Raw genomic sequence first — 21,085 nt, 5'->3', positions numbered from 1 at the left:
TTAAAAATTGAATTTACAAACTTTATCTTGTTTTAATGAGAAGTGTACAATTTTTTGTGTTCTCATATAAATAGTGTATTCAGATAAAAATGGGTATGTTTCTGACTATCTGTGCTTTGGCAAATACACATATTGTCTTGTAACTTGCACAAGGACCAATTTCATTGTAAATAAAGCTTACTTTTTTGCTTCATAAAGAGCTCAGGGATTTTTAACTGCTGATCTAGCAACACCAACAGCCATGATGTTATTTACAATGGAACTTACTGCAGAAAGTTCCTCAATAATAGCGTTGTACAAAAATCCATTCTACATTACTTTAAAAGGAGAAATTAAAGTTCAGTCATTACTAAGGAGATACTTGTGTTTTTCAACTACTGGGACAAAATCAAGGTTCATAAATGATAAGCTGCATACTATATTCCCTTTGTTTCATTAATGGAGTTGATTCTTTGCATAGCTGTAGACAAAGGTTTCACTTTGAGAAGCTTTACTATCAGATTAATTCAGACTTCTAAAGATCAAATTATTGAAAAAGATTATCCAGGCAAGGAATTAAAAAATACAGAACCAAAAACAGTTACAAAATCCTACCTTTCCACTGAAGTAAAGATGGTTTGTCATGATTATCAGTCAGGTCTTTGTTCTCTGATTCAAGGAAGTAGTCTCAATGTAGAACAGTCGTGGACTCAGAAGTAGACAGAAAGCACAGGTCGGGAGCTTACCAGCAGGAGCTGTCGGCGTCTTGGGTGCGTCGGCATCTGAGACCCCTGCCCCAGAAGGTGTTCCTGCCAGGCGAAGGTCGTACTTTCCCTCAGCACCCATGCGGTAAGAGTTGGAACCTCCGTGGTCCCACGTGACATCGATCCAGCCTTTTGACATACAACCACACATCCCTGAAGGGGGACGAACTGCATATCTTCCCCCAGAATGTGTTGACAAGCACCTTTATGTAGGTGAAACTCACCTCCCTGAACTTGTCCCTGAAGAATCTAACAGTTCTGAAAATGCATGGTGCTTAGGGCTCTCTTCAGATATAATAGTACTGTTTCCTAATTACCACTATCTAGAAGACTGAAGCAGCCAGCAAGGAGGTTAGTGAAAATTACATGCAGAATAGAAAACTCAAGCACTCCTTTATCTGTGACACAGGGAGCTTTTTATTTCTGCATGTATGAAATTACTTCGAAAGAAATTAAAAAACTCGTGGTTGTGGATGTTTAACATATAATTAGATGTAATAATAGCTCAATTTCATTACTGTAATATGAAAAATACTTCCACATATATTTCATTTGTTTATGAATGCATTAGGATAAAGGATATCAAACTGGAAAAAGTTAAATGTCTTTGGATACGATGTAGTTCCTCTCTCTCTCTCTCTCTCTCTCTCTCTCTCTCTCTCTCTCTCTCTCTCTGTATGTGTGTGTGTGTGTGTGTGTGTGTGTGGGGGGGGGGGGGGGGGGGGGCACGCGCGCGACTGGGCATGCGCGCATACCTGAGCACACAGGCATGCATAGAGAGATTTTTAAGAGTATTTGAAGAGGGTGGGACAGAGGTTTTAAAGGGTGGATGTTTTCAAAGTGCAAAAACACTAGCCTACAGAGGCCAGAAGTGTTTCAAGAGTCCGTGCCTCAAAAATATGTTTAGGTAGTGGACCAGGGCAAAGGAGGGAGAGACCAGGGGGGAGGGGGGGGGGGGGGTGAGACAGCATTCCCTACATTGCATGGCAAAGTACACAAACATATCACGGAAACAGACACAAACTTTGAACAATGTAGTGAGGAAGCAACCATGAAGGTGTAAATAAAGAATAAAACACATTTAGGAACTCTAACTTACGAGGCTATTTTCAAATCCCCTGAAACTCTTGTCTGTAAGAACTTATGCGATCTCCCATCAACAATGAAATGTTACAGGTATGTGAAAAGATGTGTAGTGTGCATTCTATATCAGAATGTATTTTGTGTGTTCAAATATACATCATGGGGTATGTGTGTGTATGTGCTAACTTTTTTCAGTTCTCCACAAAATCACTCCTGATATGTCATGAAAGAGCACTAGTGACAATTCTGGCAGACAGGATGACAAAGAATGACACACTATTGCACTTTAATTATTTTCAACTACCAATACTGAAAATAATCCATCCTTGTATTTCAGTGCTATGGGAATATTGTAAGTACTGGTGGTCAAGGAACTGAATAAATCTTGTCATATTATGAGCTAATCAAATATAATAGGTTTCAATAAAAAAAGTCTACACAAACTGAACCTACAACTGAGTCCCGTGATATTCAGAAAAGCTCAGTGGATAAAGCCGACAGCTTTGACTTCATTTCGAAGACGTTTCCAATGAATTCAAGTCATTTCTGTTACTTGTACGAAAGCAACAATAACACACTTGGTATAATATTCAATACTAATTATCTGCTAGTTTTATAATCTGATTTGCAGTAACACGCAGACAAGATGAATATCTTGTCAACTTTTGCTCTGTGGAAGGGACAAGGTCCTACGAGATGGGTGGAGATCATGTTATATTAGTAATCACTACCATTTGCAAGTTGAAGAGTTTAAAAAATGCTAATGAAACAAAATTACTTCATGTGCCTCTTTCAATTACCTCTACAATGCATTTTTTGACAGTCACTTACTTTCAGCCATTTACCTCCTGCCTTTTAAGGCAAAATACACTAACTGTTCCATTCTACACTATAGCATAAGGAGTAGAGGTGAGGTGGAATCAGCAAATATATTTTTTTCCTCTTGCAATATCAACAACCAGAATAACTAATACAATAACTTGAAAAAAGTTTCTATATCAGAGATTATATCTTAAAAAACACTTGAAAGTGCCAATAACCATCACCAAAACAAAATGTCTTATCAAATTATTAACGTGTCTCAGAAATCTGTGATAGTCGTCACAAAAAATTGAAGACAGCAACAGCAGCTACAACTAAAACAATAACAGGTTCTAATGCTTTTCAATATCGGGAGTGTCCAAGGCGAACCAAAAGAACTTGCTCTTTGTGGCACCTCAAGACGAAAATTTAGCACTTACAATCAATCTTGGTGCAAAATTTTTAATTATGCACAAATTTGTTTTGAATGTTTTTTGTCCTCAGAGTTTTACGTCCACCTCCATAGCTGAGTGGTCTGCGAAGACTGCTGACATGCAGAGGACCTGGGTTCGATTCTTGGTACTGCCGAGGAATTTTCCCAGGTGGGAGGGCTGGTACAGGGTGTGCTTACCCTTGTGATACCAACTGACAAGCTACTTGATTCAGAAGTGCAGCTCCAAGGTCTGGAATGCCAGCAAAACAGCTGGGAGAGTTGTGTGCTGTCCACATGCTCCTTCACACCACAGCTGCATGATGTCACAAGGCATAGAATGACACGGCTGCCAGTCAACACCCTTTGGCCATTCAAAGCCTGGACGAGAAGCTCCTTTTTTCCAGTAAGGTTTTATGTCTCACTTTTTTGGCAATAGAAATTGGTGCTTTGCTTGCTGTTCCTATTTCATACTTGCAGAGAGAAAAATCTTGGTTGCAAGGTCAGATTTTTTGTCCCTTTAGATGACATTTAGCTAAGAGACATCAGTTGTATGTTATCTCTCTGCTCCTCCTGATATGGTGTCAGTAACACACAATGATCAAAATAACAGTAGCAGCATTCTAAAGATGACATTATTTCTACTTGAAAAGCAACTGAACTGATCCAAATAAAACTTAACTTAAAATGTTCTTTTGCTAAGGACAGTATTATATTAAACGTTGTTGCCTTGTAATAGTTTTCTGGTAAAGATACGATGTAGCAGAGCAATTAATCTGATATACGCTGCTTGCACAAAGAGAAGGGTTAAAAGAACTACATGCAAGTGAAACAAAATATAATGTACTTAAAATCTCATGTTGTTCCTCAAACCTTCCCCAGAATGGAAACAAATTACCCATATCCCTAGAGAACACAACGTAAATGAAGTTGGGTACTAGATCAAAACTGTTGCTCAGATCAGGAAACAAGTACAGCCACTGACTTCCACAACAGTACTCTCATACCAAAACTAATGAAACGTACAGTTATCCACTTTCCTTCTCCTCGCTTTACAAACTCATATACCGTGATGAAAAAATTAATCCGTACACTAGTCTTTGACTTCAAGCCAAATTTCTCCCTTCCACCACCAGTTTTCTATTGCAAGAGCTGTCCACACACTACCTGCAAAATGCAGCCATACACAAACCCCCCTTTAATACAAACAAACAATACTGGGGAAAAAATGAATTATTTGTCCTTTCTTCTAACTTTCCCAAAACAAACTGTCAAGTTCCAGACACAAGAAGTATATCAAACATTTAGTTTTGTTTTGGTGGGCATGAATGGTGGTACACAAGATATGCTTGTATATCTCTACTTAAACATGCACAACTGACATTTAAATTGATTATGACTGTGTATCTTAAAAGGCTAAGCAATGTTACAATTGAGGGATGCAGTCAGGCAGTCAGCTTTTAAGAATATAAATCAGTAGCCTGTGAATGGAGTGCAAGGCAAGAACCACATAAATCTGTCAAAATTAAGACTCAGTAGTCATCCCCAAAGGCGGCAAAGGTAGGTAACACACTGAAAAAAGTAGGAGGAGATTGGCCAATCAGTAGAAAGAAGAATGTTACAGATTTGCAGCCTTAACCTTCTCACTTAACTAAGCAATACGAAACTTCAGAGGACGTTCTCAAATTATACAAGAATTTATTTGGAAGCACACTAATGAAGATCCAAGGCTTTCCTAATGTCTGATACTTTCTGGTTCTCTGTGATGGTAAGATTTGTACACTATGCTCTATGCACCATTTATTTTATATAAAATGGAGATCATTAAGAACAAACTCAACACAGATAGGTCTGTACTTAATATCTGAATACATAATGTAGCAACAGACTAATTAGCATAATGAAAACGACTACAGCAAGGAATAAAAGAATATCAGAAGCTCTTAGACTACAACAAGTAAGGAAAAAAGCAATTGCCAAACCATCACATTCCTGTTTACCTGAGAAACCCTCAAAGTTTGGAATGTGTTTTCAGTTTCTGAGTGATTACCTAGCAAACTTAAGATTTTTATTACTAAACTTTCATCTTACTTAACAGCTCACCCAGAATATAGACAAAATCAGACACCTCAGTGAAATAATGTCTACAGTCTTGCAAACACAGTATTGTGAATCTTTAAATGCAGGGGGAGGGGGGGGAGATTATTATTGTTTATAAATGACTTATCTGATGACATTCATGGGCAGGAGCTTTACACAATACATAAAAAGCACACAAACCTGCTGGCTTCTTTGAATAAATAAGAAAATATACATCACCCCACACTGAACTTGGCAGTCTCCAAGTGCAACAAGTGCTGTTCAAATAAGCATTAAGCTACACCACATTTTGCTGTACACATGGGATACTGAATGAAAACTCTGCTTACCGGTGGGGGTGAGGGAACCATAAGAAAATGCTCAACCAAGAGCAAGAATTAGCATCAAACCACACCATTAGTGGAAAACTTTCAGATCACGTGGCATTGTTAAAATACTTGGAGGTAATATTAACAAGCAATTTAAAATGAATTAAAAATGTGAAATCAATAACAGGGCACCAAACAGAGGGCTTGGGTTTGTTGGGAGGGTTCTGGGAAAGAGCAGTACACCTGTCAAGGTAATCACATTCAAAACTATTTTAGAGTCCTGCTGCATTATTTGGGTCTCCGAAGAAGTCGGTTCGAAAAAAGGAGGTAACAAGTATCCTGCTAGGATCTCCACTACTATTTATTTTTGCAACCAGTTTCTGAGTGTCTCTTAACTGCTACTCTAAAACTGGCATGTACTCAAAAATGGCAACATTTCTTTTACTCTCCATTCCTCCTCCCCCCCCCCCCCTTTCCCCACATTTCGTTGCTGACACTGTTCTAAAGAACATTATGCCCACAGAGTGTGGTTAGAGGACGGGATCAACTATGGCCTGTACGATGAACACCTTTTTCATGAGAGCGTAGACTCATTTATCAACAGTAGTTAGACCCTCACAACATTGGGCAGCCTACATATTTTAACAACACATCACTGTTATGATGTGCAGTTTTGTAAATCTACCTTTAAAGAACCTTGGAGAACTTTGACACAGAAGATTTTAATAATGAGATCCGCCACAGCAAAAAGCCTACACATAGTGTTACAGAAGACCTGAAGTTAATGGGTTAGTTGTTAGCTACACAAAGAATTTATATGGATCCTCAACCTTTGCAAAAAGACCCATACTAATATACGCCCAATTAATGTACGAAATACGTTATACAGCAGTTTAATGTAAGATTCATACACACGTTCGCAAGTACTCAATTGGAAGACAATCATGTTTTGAAACTGTCTACATACTTATCTGACCACTATTCTTCAGTAGGAAGGGAACTGCAGTATTGGTAGTGGCATCACTAAGTGTATGTAGCTACAAGGGCTTACATATGAAGGTCTCCATTATTCTACATTTCGTTTCTAAACAATTGGATTCTTACTGGTAGCTACAGAAGCAAATTTAAGAGTATTAAAGATTCTTCAGGTACTTGGAGCTTTTCTTCTCAAATTTAACACGAACTGCCTATGTGGAAAATACTGATTTACTTTGAACTGCAGTCACCTCTACAACTGACTAGCTCCATGGGTAATCACATTAAAAGAAGAAAAGGAAACACACTATCATCGATATGAGCATCAATTGTACAGCATTCTGTCATTAAAATCAACCTGTGGGCATATAACAGATTTACGACCATAAGATGGCACTATTGAAATGTGATGTTATTACTGACTTTGAATATGTCATTTGTTATTGCTAAAACAGCAGAAACTGGGTGAGCAGTTAGTTTGCAGTAAGTATTCACAGAAACAGTGTTGTGAAAAATGGAAACTTCATGCAAAGGTTTTCATTGGATGATACTTTTTCTAGCATTTTCTGTAAAAATCTAACACGAGAACAATGGTTAATGAATTTTGGTACTCAGTTATCTTCTGTAAAGACCTCTTACAATTATTGTTCTGAAGAATTCCTTAACAGTCATGTTTCTGTCTGTTATGTACTTAGTAAAGTTAACTAAAATCACTTGATTGTTTACAAAAAAATTGATGCCATGCACAACATGAGTGAGGAGGATCAGTATGCGACTAAATACGACATGGAGGCATCCTTATGCATATTTAAGACAGCAATAATTTGTATAAGTTTGAACACTTAGTTGTGAAAAAAGTACGTTCTCAATAGATTCCATGTAATTTGATTAAGCTCAAGAAAAGGCTTGTGTCCATTGACATATGGAAATGCTCAACAAACTATTGAGGAAATGCAAAGTCTGCATAAATCTTCATGGGTGAAAACTAGGAAGCCATCTACTGCTTGGGTGTTCCAAGATGAACAAAAACAAACGATAGTGGTTCATTCACAAAGCACTTCCAAGAAATGATCACTTAATAAACAATAAACTTATTTATACCTTAAAAATGATCGTCTTTTGCAAGAACTAAGGCTGTTCTTATACACCTCTGTACTGAAGTTAGCATAAAGCATATTTTTTTATTACCTACCCCCAAATACTTTCTGCTTTCTGGCAGGAGAAGGAATCTGTCACTGCAAGAGCTGAGAAGCTCCAAAAGCTGAGTGTTGCTGCCCCCCCCCCCCCCCATATATATTTGTCTTTAAATATGTCTGCTTGTGTCTGTATGTGTGGATGGATATGTGCGTGTGTGCGAGTGTATACCTGTCCTTTTTTCCCCCCTAAGGTAAGTCTTTCCGCTCCCGGGATTGGAATGACTCCTTACCCTCTCCCTTAAAACCCACTTCCTTTCGTCTTGCCCTCTCCTTCCCTCTTTCCTGATGAGGCAACAGTTTGTTGCGAAAGCTTGAATTTTGTGTGTATGTTTGTTTGTTTGTGTGTCTATCGACTTGCCAGTGCTTTCGTTCGGTAAGTCACCTCATCTTTGTTTTTATATATAATTTTTCCCACGTGGAATGTTTCCTTATTTTTATATATATATATATATATATATATATATATATATATATATATATATATATATATATGTGTGTGTGTGTGTGTGTGTGTGTGTGTGTGTGTGTGTGTGTGTGTGTGTGCTGGCAGGTCGACAGACACACAAACAAACACAAACATACACACAAAATTCAAGCTTTCGCAACAAACTGTTGCCTCATCAGGAAAGAGGGAAGCAGAGGGAAAGACGAAAGGATGTGGGTTTTAAGGGAGAGGGTAAGGAGTCATTCCAATCCCGGAGCGGAAAGACTTACCTTAGGGGGAAAAAATGACGGGTATACACTCGCGCACACACACACACATATCCATCCACACATATACAGACGCAAGCAGGTCTTTAAATATGTCTGCTTGTGTCTGTGTATGTATGGATGGGTGTGTGTGTGTGTGTGTGTGTGTGTGTGTGTGTGTGTGCGCGCGCGCATGTATACCCGTCCTTTTTTCCCCCTAAGGTAAGTCTTTCCGCTCCCGGGATTGGAATGACTCCTTACCCTCTCCCTTAAAACCCACATCCTTTCGTCTTTCCCTCTTTCCTGATGAGGCAACAGTTTGTTGCGAAAGCTTGAATTTTGTGTGTATGTTTGTGTTTGTTTGTGTGTCTGTCGACCTGCCAGCACTTTCATTTGGTAAGTCACATCATCTTTGTTTTTAGATATATTTTTCCTACGTGGAATGATATATATATATATGAATATAATAGAGGGAAACATTCCACGTGGGAAAAATATATCTAAAAAGAAAGATGATGAAACTTACCAAACAAAAGCGCTGGCAGGTCGACAGACACACAAACAAACACAAACATACACACAAAATTCTAGCTTTCGCAACCAATGGTTGCCTCGTCAGGAAATCCTCCCCACTCCACCAAGAGTGTCTTTCCGCCGTCCACCTAACCTTCGCAACCTCTTAGTTCATCCCTATGAAATCCCCAAACCACCTTCCCTACCCTCTGGCTCCTACCCCTGTAACCGCCCCCCGGTGTAAAACCTGTCCCATGCACCCTCCCACCACCACCTATTCCAGTCCTGTAACCCGGAAGGTGTACACGATCAAAGGCAGAGCCACGTGTGAAAGCACCCACGTGATTTACCAACTGACCTGCCTACACTGTGAAGCGTTCTATGTGGGAATGACCAGCAACAAACTGTCCATTCGCATGAATGGACACAGGCAGACAGTGTTTGTTGGTAATGAGGATCACCCTGTGGCTAAACATGCCTTGGTGCACGGCCAGCACATCTTGGCACAGTGTTACACCGTCCGGGTTATCTGGATACTTCCCACTAACACCAACCTGTCAGAACTCCGGAGATGGGAACTTGCCCTGCAGCATATCCTTTCTTCTCGCTATCCGCCAGGCCTCAATCTCCGCTAATTTCTAATTTCAATTTGCCGCCGCTCATACCTCACCTGTCTTTCAACTTCATCTTTGCCTCTGTACATCCGCCCCGACTGACATCTCTGCCCAAACTCTTTGCCTTTACAAATGTCTGCTTGTGTCTGTGTATGTGTGGATGGATATGTGTGTGTGTGCGCGAGTGTATACCTGTCCTTTTTTCCCCCTAAGGTAAGTCTTTCCGCTCCCGGGATTGGAATGACTCCTTACCCTCTCCCTTAAAACCCATATCCTTTTGTCTTTCCTTCTCCTCCCTCTTTCCTGACGAGGCAACCATTGGTTGCGAAAGCTAGAATTTTGTGTGTATGTTTGTGTTTGTTTGTGTGTCTATCGACCTGCCAGCGCTTTTGTTTGGTAAGTTTCATCATCTTTCTTTATATATATATATATATATATATATATATATATATATATATATATATATATATATATATATATATATATATATATATATATAAAAATTCTGTATTGGATGTTGTGCCACCTGAAGGTAAGTGGTGACCAGCATAGTATAAGAATGATAATGTAGTACAGCAAGAGACTGTTTTATGTCAACTGAAGTAAGACAATAAAGGATCTGAAATTCTGGTGGTATAATTCTTTCCTTGAAACAACTGATAAGGCTGTAAGAGGAAACTAGTGTTTAACATCACAATGTATGGGCCCATCAGATTAGTAATATGAAGGCAGGTGGTGGAATGCACCTCAGTAGATAGTCTGAACCTTAGCACAAGCTGCACGTGCACAAGACTCTGCTCTCTATAAATTGACTGTTACTATGTTCACATTGCAGCAAGGGGTTTAGAATGTTGGGAGTATAATAAAATCCTGCATCTTTCATGTAGTGTGGGTCTTTCTGCCCTGTTATTAACACTATAAATAAATTTGTCCATTACATACTGAAAAACACAAATAAGTGCTTCAAAAGTAATACATCTAATACATCTGAATTTAAAAAACTGACATGTACAAAACAATGTGTTTCAGATATGTATTAATGATTAAAAGTGTGAAGTGATTTTCATTCTTTTTATTTCCCTTAATGAAAAAGGAGGAAAGCATAAGTTTGAGGGGTCACATGGCAGCTAGGGTGCAAAAAGCACACAAGCCATAGGACATAGAAGCAAGACATGCTCTAAAAATCTGCATTGGCATTGCCTGATGCTGATCAAAAATCTAAAAATGGGCTGATTTTCATAGTTTTTGTACATTTTAGGCATTGAACCTGTTTATTAGCAATGGATTTTGTTCGTATGGTGGGAGACTCAACTGGATTACTTAGAGAGGATGATGATGATGAATGGCAAGACAGAACACTTACTTCTACTAACATTCATCTCAGATAAAAACCTTCTTGCTGATTGATCACTGCTTCATCTTCACATTATGTAAGGAAACAACTAGGACCAGGACTTGGGGGGGGATCTAATCACCCCCTCCCCCTTACACACATGGAGGGGGCTGGCAGAGGGTTATAGGTAGGGGTGCAAGAGGCAAATGTGAGGTGAGTAATGAAGGGGTATCCTAGGTGGAAAGGGAGTAGTAGTACTGGACATTTAACAACAAGGTTGGTGGGTGGGGGGATATAGCGACTAGGCTAGTGGAGAGACAGGGAGTGGGGATGGGTTCAAGATGGGAGAGAGACAAAGGGTGGAGGGGGCGATGGGTTTCCATGTAAGAGCCAAAAGTAGACGAATGGGGATTGGGGGATAAGATTGGATATCCATGTGAGGAACAAGGTGTGGGAGACTGTGGAGTGTGTGAGGATATGGGGACAGAAGGTGGACATGGGAATCCACTATAAAACACACAGTTGCTGTGAACAATATAAGAAAAAGACAGATTGCTACTTACTGTGAAAATGGCCTATTACGTTGTCGACATGAGGGGGGGGGGGGGGGGGGGGGGGGAACCCTCACGCTTTAGCTTTTGGCCACAACCTTTTTCAGAAATGGAAACACATTTACACTCATTCACGTCTCGTGCATACCAGACAGCCATCTCCAGCAGCACGAGCTGGAGTCCAGCTGTCAGCTGTCACATAGAATGGAAGCAGCAATCTAGAAGGGGCAAGGAAGGGGATGGGATGACAGGGTATTGGAGGGGAGGGAGTGAGAAGAGCGCTGTGTGGCACACAGGGACTAGACTGCCAATAGGCAAAGTGTCAGGGGGTTGTGAGGAGGGGGGGGGGGGGGGAGGGGAGAATTGGGGAGTGAGAAAGGAGTGGGAAAAGGGATAGATGAGTGAGTGTGTTGGCAGAGACAAAGATGGTGGGAGACCAGAATAGAGAGGAGGTGACAGGACGAAGGGGGTGGTAACTTTTGGGTATGGGGTGTGGGGACAGTAGGTTGCTATAGGTGGAGGCCGGGATAATTTCAGGAGCGGAGTATGTGTTGTAAGGACAACTCCCAGCTCCACGGTTCAGAAAACCTGGTGGTGGAGGGGAGGATCCAAATGGCTCAGGTAGTGCAGCAGCCACTGAAATCAAACCTGTTATTTTCAGTTGCACATGTTGTGCCAAAGAGTGATCTACTTCGACCTTGCCCACAGTTTGGCGGTGGCTATTCATCCAGGTGGACAGTTGGTTGGTAATAATGCCAATATAAAAAGCTGTGCTATAATTGCTGCATAGATGATGCATGACATGGCTGCTTTCACAGGTGGCCTGGCCTGAGATGGGGTAGGCTAGGCCTGTGACAGGACTGGAATATGAAGTTCTGGATGAGTAGATTAGGCAGGTCTTGCACCTGGGTCTCCCACAGGGATATGACAGCTGCAGTTCAGTCCAAGCTGCTGAAAACAGCAGTCGCGTGTGTGAGGTGTGCTTGCTAGTTTGAATGAATGTGTGCGTGTTTCTTTTTCTGACAAAGGCTGCGGCCAAAAGCTAGTGTGAAAATGTCTAGTTGTGCCTATCTGCAACTTAACGCGTCATCTTTATGGTAAGTAGTAATCCACCTTTTCTGTATATTGTTGATATTCCAACCTGGAGTTTCCACTGTTTGACAGTTGCTGCAGGTATGCAAGGGTGTGGTTGTAGAAACGAAGGTAAACATAGCAAAAAGACCAAAATGGCATCGAAGATTCTGATATGAAGCCCATATAGGCAAGATATCAATGGTCAAATTTAAGATCTACTGTTTCAATTATTGTTTGTATCAAAACGAACTACATATCCTACTTTATACCAATGCATTCAATGTTTTGTTCAACTCATTCTGGGGGCCCCAAAATCACTTTTGTACTGTGGACTATTTTCTGAAAACTACAAACACAATAGCAATCACTATAATTAAAATATAAGTACGATATTCTACATCAAACCTGTAATTAAAATGTATCAGTCAACTTTGTGAGCAATAAGAGACACTGAAAAGCATATTTTATATTTAATATGCACATACTGAATTTTAAATAATCTAACAAATACATATATCAGAAGAGATTAACAACAAACAAAAACTGCCATCGTCCAGTCTCCCATTAGCATGAGCATGTGCAGAACAGGAAAAGTGCAGAGACGTAACATCTTTTCAATTTACAACACAAACGGGATACAAACAGATTCTGTGAAGACACATGCATAACCTCAAAGCAGTGAAGAAATCAGAAGCAAAAAGTAGATGGGTGTCAAGGAAAATAAGATTGTGTGTAGTACAAGTTCATTCACGACAAAGCCATAAGCATCGAAGCACACAGTCCATACATTGTGATTAAATATTCAATGTGGTAAAAACATCTTGTAGAAATAACTGCCAGTCACACCAGGTGTGAATGTTACCATGCAGCATGCAGTTTTATGAAGCTGTAATCGTTTTTCACTGCAGGAACAATGGGAGAAAGCAACAGATTGAAAAGCTTGTCAAAAAAGAAAAGAAAAGGGCCTGTATAACCCGTGATTAAAATGATCAGCTGCCCTTAATAGAAATTGTAGAAGTGGCTGCTAACAAGTAGGACAATAAGATGGGACCTTTTTTTTTTTTTTTTTTTTTGCAGTGTCAAACATAATGAAAAATTATGACAATCTCTTCCTAAATAATGCCTCATATCTATAATTTTACCAAATAGATCCACCACCCAAAGACAGGTTCAATATTGATAAGTGCAATATTATGCTCCCAGTCACTGAAACTTAAAAGTTCCAGCTACGATTCAGCTAATTTTAAATCATTAACACCAGAAATTATTGACTTTCAGACACAAGTTTCATCTATGATTCAACTAATTTTAAGTCATTAACAACGGAAATTAGTGACTTTCAGGCAGAGTGTAGCCAAATAACCACAACTGTTTTCATGTGGTTTTTAGTGGAAAATCTCAATTAATGAAACAAGGGAAAACAATATGCATTTAAATGAAATCTGTCAAATTTTAATTTGTCCGTGTACTATAAAAATCATACCTCTATAACGAGGAGGAATTCAATGTTAAAAAGGGCAGAAACATTGTAATTGGTAACATGAAGGGTTCAACTAACACATTACCAGTTGTGTCAAATATTTCATGGAACGCAATATTTGTAAAAACATCAAAACATGCAAGTACAGTGTATAGGAGTACATAAGCATAAAAAGAATGAACAAAAAATGCAGCAAGAAGGGTAATTTAGGGAGAAGGGAAAAAAAAGTTTTAAACATTTCATTTTATTTGGATAGTCATGCAAAGAAGCAAGTATAATATTTATACAAGAACTAAATCTCAACCTTACAGTATGTGTTTGAAATACAGAGCAAAACCTACCTAAAATGAATATTAAACTGAAATACTCTATGTGCAGACAATGTGTTCAATTGTCGTAAACATTGCTCCAGTGGTACTGGTGAACCAATTACTATAGTTCATAATCTGATGACAAAGTTAACACATTATTTCTACAAAATAGGCTCAATATCATAGTTTTATTTTCTTCACAGCATTTAAAACTGTTAACAAACCAAAGACAGTACTCTGAAAATTATCAGAAAAATAAATTTCATCCAGAAATGTGAGACTAATAACCTACACATCTCATTATTAGAAGATTTATTCCTGATGCAAAACCAAACAATGATTGATGATTTAATTTCTCAACAGATTATTATGTTTGTACTTTCCAGAGAACTCTTGATTTCACACAGATCCTGTAATTAATCTGTTTCTATTAGTAAAATACTTTCTATTTAATGTAACTGCCTTTCACACTTCACAAGATACAAGGAACAATCTCTCCAACTTTTTTTTTAAACTTTTAATAAGAGTTGACAAACTCATCACTGCTAACAATATCTTTTTGAGCACAAGTAGGTATTAGAAGTTTATTTCTATCATGTTAACCATACTAACATACTATTTCATGAAGTCAGTGGTATGCTTTACTTAATAAATTTGGAAAGTAAACATTAAAATATCGTTTATGCCTTTACAAACTGTTTCCTTTGATGCTCCAGCCACTATGTTATACATCAACCTTTTTTCCTACTACAGCCATACAACAGCATATATTTTTTACGTCTTCACTTGTGTGTTATGTAATAAAAACACACATTTCATGACAAAGTGAAGTTGGAATTTACTATCTCTTTACACCACTGTAACCCTAATTTACATTTCTGTCACACTATGTAAATACTTATTTTATCACTAAACAAGTTTTTGCAACCTACCATCAACTCCTTCAATGTATGAAGTTTATTCAAATGAAATCTGGTGAGTGCGTCTAACTTTGCCCTACACTTAATGTGGGACCACATAACTGTGAGTATGGTGGCACCACCTATTGGTAGAGAGACTGACACGTGCACACCATTTGATGTTACATAGCACCAGTGTGGTTTCACGCCGAAGAGAAGGTGGATATACAAGTTATCATCCACTACCGAACATGCAGGCGAGTAAGCAGGAACAACGAGGAGTGATTTGATTTTTGGCAGTGGAGGGAGCTGGAGGTCATGTATCGACGGACGAGGGCTGTGTACGGTGAGTGGAGTCCAAGTCATTCAAGAGTTGTGGAATGGTGCAAACAATACCTTGAGGGGCGCACGTCACTGGAAGACTATGCTCGTCCTAAACAGGCTCATGATGTCATCACATAGGAAATGGTTGCGGAAGTGAATGCTTTAGTCTTTGACAACCACAGAATCACCTTAGACGAAATCCATCGATTACTGGGTATTGCGTGGGCACCACCCACGCCGTTAATGCCTGGATCTGACAACAGCCTATTGTCTTCAATGACAGTATCAACCGGCTAGTGTTGCAATGTGATAAATGTGCCAACAGTTTTGGCACTATTTTTGAGTATGTGTACTGTGTGTAAACTACATTTTTGAGTTAGTAAAATTGTTACCGTTACTTTACACTAGTGAGCGGGTTTCATTTGAATGCCCCTTAAAAATTCACTAAGAAAATGATCACCGTCTTCTGCGATACTTCAATTCAAATCTTTTGTAGAGGTATACATTTCATTTCAAAAAAACACATCAACCAATGGAAAGTGTATTTTAATTATACATGGACCTTTTTTGTCTATGCGGGGATCAGGGTTCAATTTTTGGTACTGCCAACTGAGGAGCTGCTGAACCATTCAGTAGCGGTTCCATGGTCAAGAAACCTTACAACGACCAGCAGGGCGGTGTGCTGACCACATGCTCCTCCATACCACATCCAATGACACTACTTCATAAGATGATACGGTGGGTGGTTGGACCAACTGGCCCATCTAGGGCTGGAACGAGAAACTTTTACTTATTGACTTTGAATGGCCTATTGTAACAATGCGAAAGCTGCAGAGAACGTGTAACTTTGCTTCAAATTGCACAATGTTGGGGCAATTAACCTTTATTTGTGCTGGAAAACAGAGGTGATTGTTTTTCAAGTCACAAGAGCACAGTATATAAATTGTGAGTGATGGCATTTTGCAGCGTCGTAATTTTGAGACACCATCACAACTAATACAGGGTGTATACATGGACAAGGAAAAAAAATTCCCAGATTTTTCCCAGATATCCCGGTTAAAAATACACTTTCTCCTGGGGGAAAATACACTTTTTCCATGTTAAGAGAAAGTATACTCTTCCTCGGCACTGTAAAACTCATCAATTCTTTGAATGTTTATGGTTTTATATACCGTTGCAGAATTTCCCGTCACTTTAGAAAACAAAACTCAGGGGGGAAAAAAGTTTTGAAAGACCTTTGATGTGCAGCAACATGTACACTGCATATTTCCGTATTATGAAGGTATAAATTTGAATTCCACCATACACCGCATATCACTTTCCGAAGCATTGAAATCAAGATTGCAATGCGCTTTTGTAAACCAGTCATAGCTCATGTCACGTGATCTTGCCAGCTGATGACAACATAAGACACGTGATGATGTCAGCCAATAGCAAGATCACTCTTAAGTAGCACAAACACACAAATAAGAAAAGTTAATGGTTTAAATTAAGTTACATAGCATTCACATATAATATTGGTCTCTAAGATTAATAAGCTGGAAGAGAAGCTAAGCTTCCACATATAATGTTGATCTTTTTGATCGTGATACACTTCAAGATACATCACACAAATGTGCCAGTAAAATTTTTAATAAAGACGTAAATGTCTGATCTTCTGGGCTCGAAATTCTTCTAAATGGTTGTCCTCAATGAGTTCATTTTTAAATGAGAGTCAAACGCTTTGTGATTTAAGAAATTCATCGTACATAGTTCATCTTGTGTAAAAGGAAATTTGGTTTGAATGTAACGCTTTTGAAATCACCATTCACAATATTTTCCTGCGACCTGTTAGAAATAGGTTCGTTTCAGCAGTTGGAAAAGAGTGCCAGATAATAGGCGTCACTGTGCTTACACAGCTACGATGACGCAGGAAGCCCATATGTTCGTACGTGTAAAACATTAAAAGACCTTACATTGTGTCATAAAAGAAACAAGACTGCAGAGGATACTTCAAGAGCATCGGAATTTCGTGAACCATACTAAAATGCATAATTTGGCTTAAAATGCACATTCATATGTCCAGATTCGTATGTAAATTTTCTTGGACTACCAGTACTGTATTATCTCATGTTTAGTTCTTTATTATGGCACAATGACATACGTGCACTTGAAATGCAGCCAACAGTTGAAACTAGCCAATAGTGTGAAATTAAACATTTTGTTTCAAATAAAGCAGAAAAGATTAATGAAAGCCAAATCTCTTTAGCAAACCGACAAAAATAACTTCACTGTTCTGCAAGGCGATTAATGATTGACTGTCAGGAAGGTCAAAATAAAATCTAAAACTAATAACATATTTTAGTCTTCCGTAACTATGCGAACGTATTTTAATTAATTTGATAACTCCCAGATACAAAAATCCGTTTGTTATCGTTTAACGTGAGTACAATAAACGAAGAGGAAACAACAAAATCACTGAACTCAAACACAGTTCACGTGGATACGTCCCATCTCCCCACCACAACTCAGACTGCTCTGAGCATCAGCGCCAGATTTACTATATTTCCGAACCGGTGCAATATTAAGTAGGGGCGCCCAGTCATGCTTACGTAACCAGAAGTGAAAGAAGGTACTACTAATACGAGACTCAACTGCGCATGCGCAAGAGCCCGCCCGCAACTGCTCAAACGAATCTAATTTAAACAGTTGTCACATCAGGCTCATTGGAGGCAGTTTGTTTTTATGAAGCACTGCATAGTCTTCCTAAAGCCCTTGACATACTTTGCTGTTGGCAGACGCTTGTATGCGCACTGTGTTTTGTTGTTGTATACGGCTCATTTCCTTTGCAACTTAAGTTTTATTTTCGTTCCTTTTTTTCCTCTCGTTCATGTTTTGTTGTTGCAGTATTATTCTGCAATAGCGGGATACAATAATATTCTTTGTTAGATTATTGGTTCTTACCAGTCAAAATCACAAAAATTTAACTGAAAACTAAAACAATGAAAAATTCCCGGAATTATACACAATTCCTGGGTTTTTCCCGGATCTCCCAGGTCGTATACACCCTGTAATATCACTACGGATACATCATTAACCATTCAATTTTTCCTCCAAGATATCAGCAATTTCAAAGAAAATATGACAATTATCCAATAATTTGATGGTGCTTAGCACTTTAAACTCTGTTTAGTGACTTTATGAGCATGAAACTGTGTCACAATCACAATTAATTGACTGATCTACTATGTCAATCAACATATTAATCTCTATACTTTTCATGTACATAGAAACTTTCACTTGATATCACTTTCATATTTCATCTATGTTTTGAAACCAATTAAAATTTAAATAAGATTAAGTGCTGGAGGATAATTCAAGATACAAACCATCATTGTTTTCAAAACAACATGTTGTGTTTGCAGTCACATTTTTTTTTTTTTTTTTTTCTTTCATCTTTTAAGTGATTATTTCATTTACGAAACATCAACATAAAGTTGATGTCCTCAGTCATTTTTTCTACCGTCTTTTCACCCTACTAACTCGGGTCTCTCCACTTTTCAGCAACAGCTTCATAATTCTGTCTCATTCCTGAACACCAACCCAATAAGAATGACACACAACTATTCGTTTTTTAAAATCTCTCAGAATTGCACAAACAGCTTATCAACACGGGAGGCTGTTAATATGTGGCTCGTTTAATTATTAGCAACCATATCATGACATTCATTAGAAGAAAGTCATTTTCCTGCACCACACCTCTGAAATGAACAGTATTATTTCAGCATTAGCTTATATCCTCCATGCCAGTTTAAGGAAAATTAAAAACATAGTTAGTAACAATATTAGTCACAATTTATTATCCTTCACCAGTAACATGTAGGGACACCCAATATTTGCACAAAAACGTTAATCTTTGCCTAACCAAATCATAAACATGTATGTCAACGGCAGTTTAAGTTTTTTCTCAACAGTTTGCATATTTAAGTATTTGGTGTTAGCATCCTCTTGTATTCAGTTTCTGGCACCTTTGAACAGTTGTTTACCACACTAATAGCGAAAATGACTGAAATCTGCCCACCACAACACTATGAAATGGCAACAATCATCTACAACCAAAGACCAAAGAATGCACAACTCAAAGGGGAAATCAAACACACTACTTTATATCTCTCTATTTTCAAACAGCATACAAGAAACTGCTTGTATTTATCCTACTTTAATACCTGGTAATTTAAGAGTGTCTTACCATTGTGTAGCTCACCCGTGACAGTGCCTTCGCCAGGTGGGCTGCCATCCTGATCACGCCACTTCCAGTCCAGCCCCCTGGCCACACGAGCACCAACAACAAGCTGCTTCAGCACTTGTGTCCGCAACAGCCTACGCTGCCTTCGTAAACTTGCCTCTGCCTCTTTTGCAGCTTTACCTGTCATGTAAGTGAATGATCTATCACAAAAAGATTTCTTCCTTTGTTTCTTAACCACCACTGATAGTGTGAAGTACCATTCTGTCAATGGCTCACAATAATTGAAAGAAAATAAAAATGTATTTTTATAGTCCAAGACTTTCAGAAAGGCCACCTGAAATAACTTTTGCTGCTCTACATTGCCATTTACTCCTTGTCTACACCGGGTTGGTCTCAAAGCAAAGGAAGGCTTTAAAAAAATATACTGCACTTGCAATGATACAAGTAAATACAACCATGCTAAATACTGGGAGATGTTAAGCAGTGGATAAGTACATAAACAAGAACTCTGACATAGGAGCACAGATACACTGTGACATCTCGAGACCTTTAGAAATTTCTTGCATAGCGGTAAGAGATGAGGAAAAGTATGCACGCCTATCCCTGCATCTTGGTACAAGAAGTAAAACCACGTAAATAAAATGTATGCTATTCACAGATTCACAACAGAACAGATATGAACTTTTTTTTATTCCACAAATTAGTTGGGTTTTCATTATCCAGCTCTGTCAATTTGCAGAAAATGCACATACAAGCATCTGGAGCCATTCCTGTCCTTCACGATCATGTTTGGTGGACACCGTTCTATTCAAACATTATTAAGTCCACTGTACCCATGGTGCTACAGTGGCCATGGATATGTACCTCAAACAGAACACTGACTGTGGACTTCAAGAGCTGCCATGGCAAGATGATGTCCACTTGTAGTTTAGCAAGTAAAACATACATTTTTAAAGTCAGGCCAACTGCCTCTGTACAGTTGCCACTACCATCCCCATTAAATCTGCAAGACATTGTCCTATGTCTTATGATGCTGGGCATGTTTATCTGGTAATACTCTGCACAGTCAGGTAACTCAGTTAGAACAATTACAAGAAAATAATAGTGGTACTTATACGGATGTTCCCAATTCTTGGCATAACATGGAATTTCAAATCTGCTACTACCTGGTGTCATCTACACAGGTATTTAACTCACCAAAGTGAAACGACCCATAAAATATGTATACCTGTTTTGTATATGCAATAACCTGAAATAATTTCTAATGAAATCATTTACATGACAGAATTCACAATAATATCAGTAAGAATGTCCCAGAAGATGGTATAAATCTGGAAACAACACGCACTTAGAGAGCCAGCATCGGCCACAGCAGAACCACACGCCTGGCGCTGTGCGACTGGCCTGGTGGTTAACATCTGTCACTATGCACGAG

At 38.7% G+C, this 21,085-nt stretch overlaps 1 protein-coding gene across 6 annotated transcripts in view; it reads right to left on the bottom strand.

Annotated features, from left to right (window-relative positions):
- LOC124802933 (E3 ubiquitin-protein ligase HECTD1) overlaps positions 1-21,085 on the bottom strand; it is a 325,190-nt gene that overhangs the window by 116,840 nt on the left and 187,265 nt on the right. For 4 of the 6 annotated variants that reach the window (XM_047264012.1, XM_047264018.1, XM_047264013.1 and 1 more), the window contains 2 exons: positions 19,654-19,830; positions 726-872 (listed from right to left, as the gene is read on the bottom strand). In XM_047264012.1, coding sequence (XP_047119968.1) covers positions 726-872; positions 19,654-19,830 — 324 coding nt within the window. The remainder of the gene's footprint in view (positions 1-725; positions 873-19,653; positions 19,831-21,085) is intronic. The other 2 variants (XM_047264014.1, XM_047264017.1) reach the window with 2 other exon arrangements.

This window comes from Schistocerca piceifrons, chromosome 6 (assembly GCF_021461385.2).
Source record: "Schistocerca piceifrons isolate TAMUIC-IGC-003096 chromosome 6, iqSchPice1.1, whole genome shotgun sequence".
NCBI classification, from domain to species: Eukaryota; Metazoa; Arthropoda; class Insecta; order Orthoptera; family Acrididae; genus Schistocerca; species Schistocerca piceifrons.
Note: the sequence above shows the minus strand (reverse complement) of the source record. Positions and strands in the feature narration are given on the sequence as shown.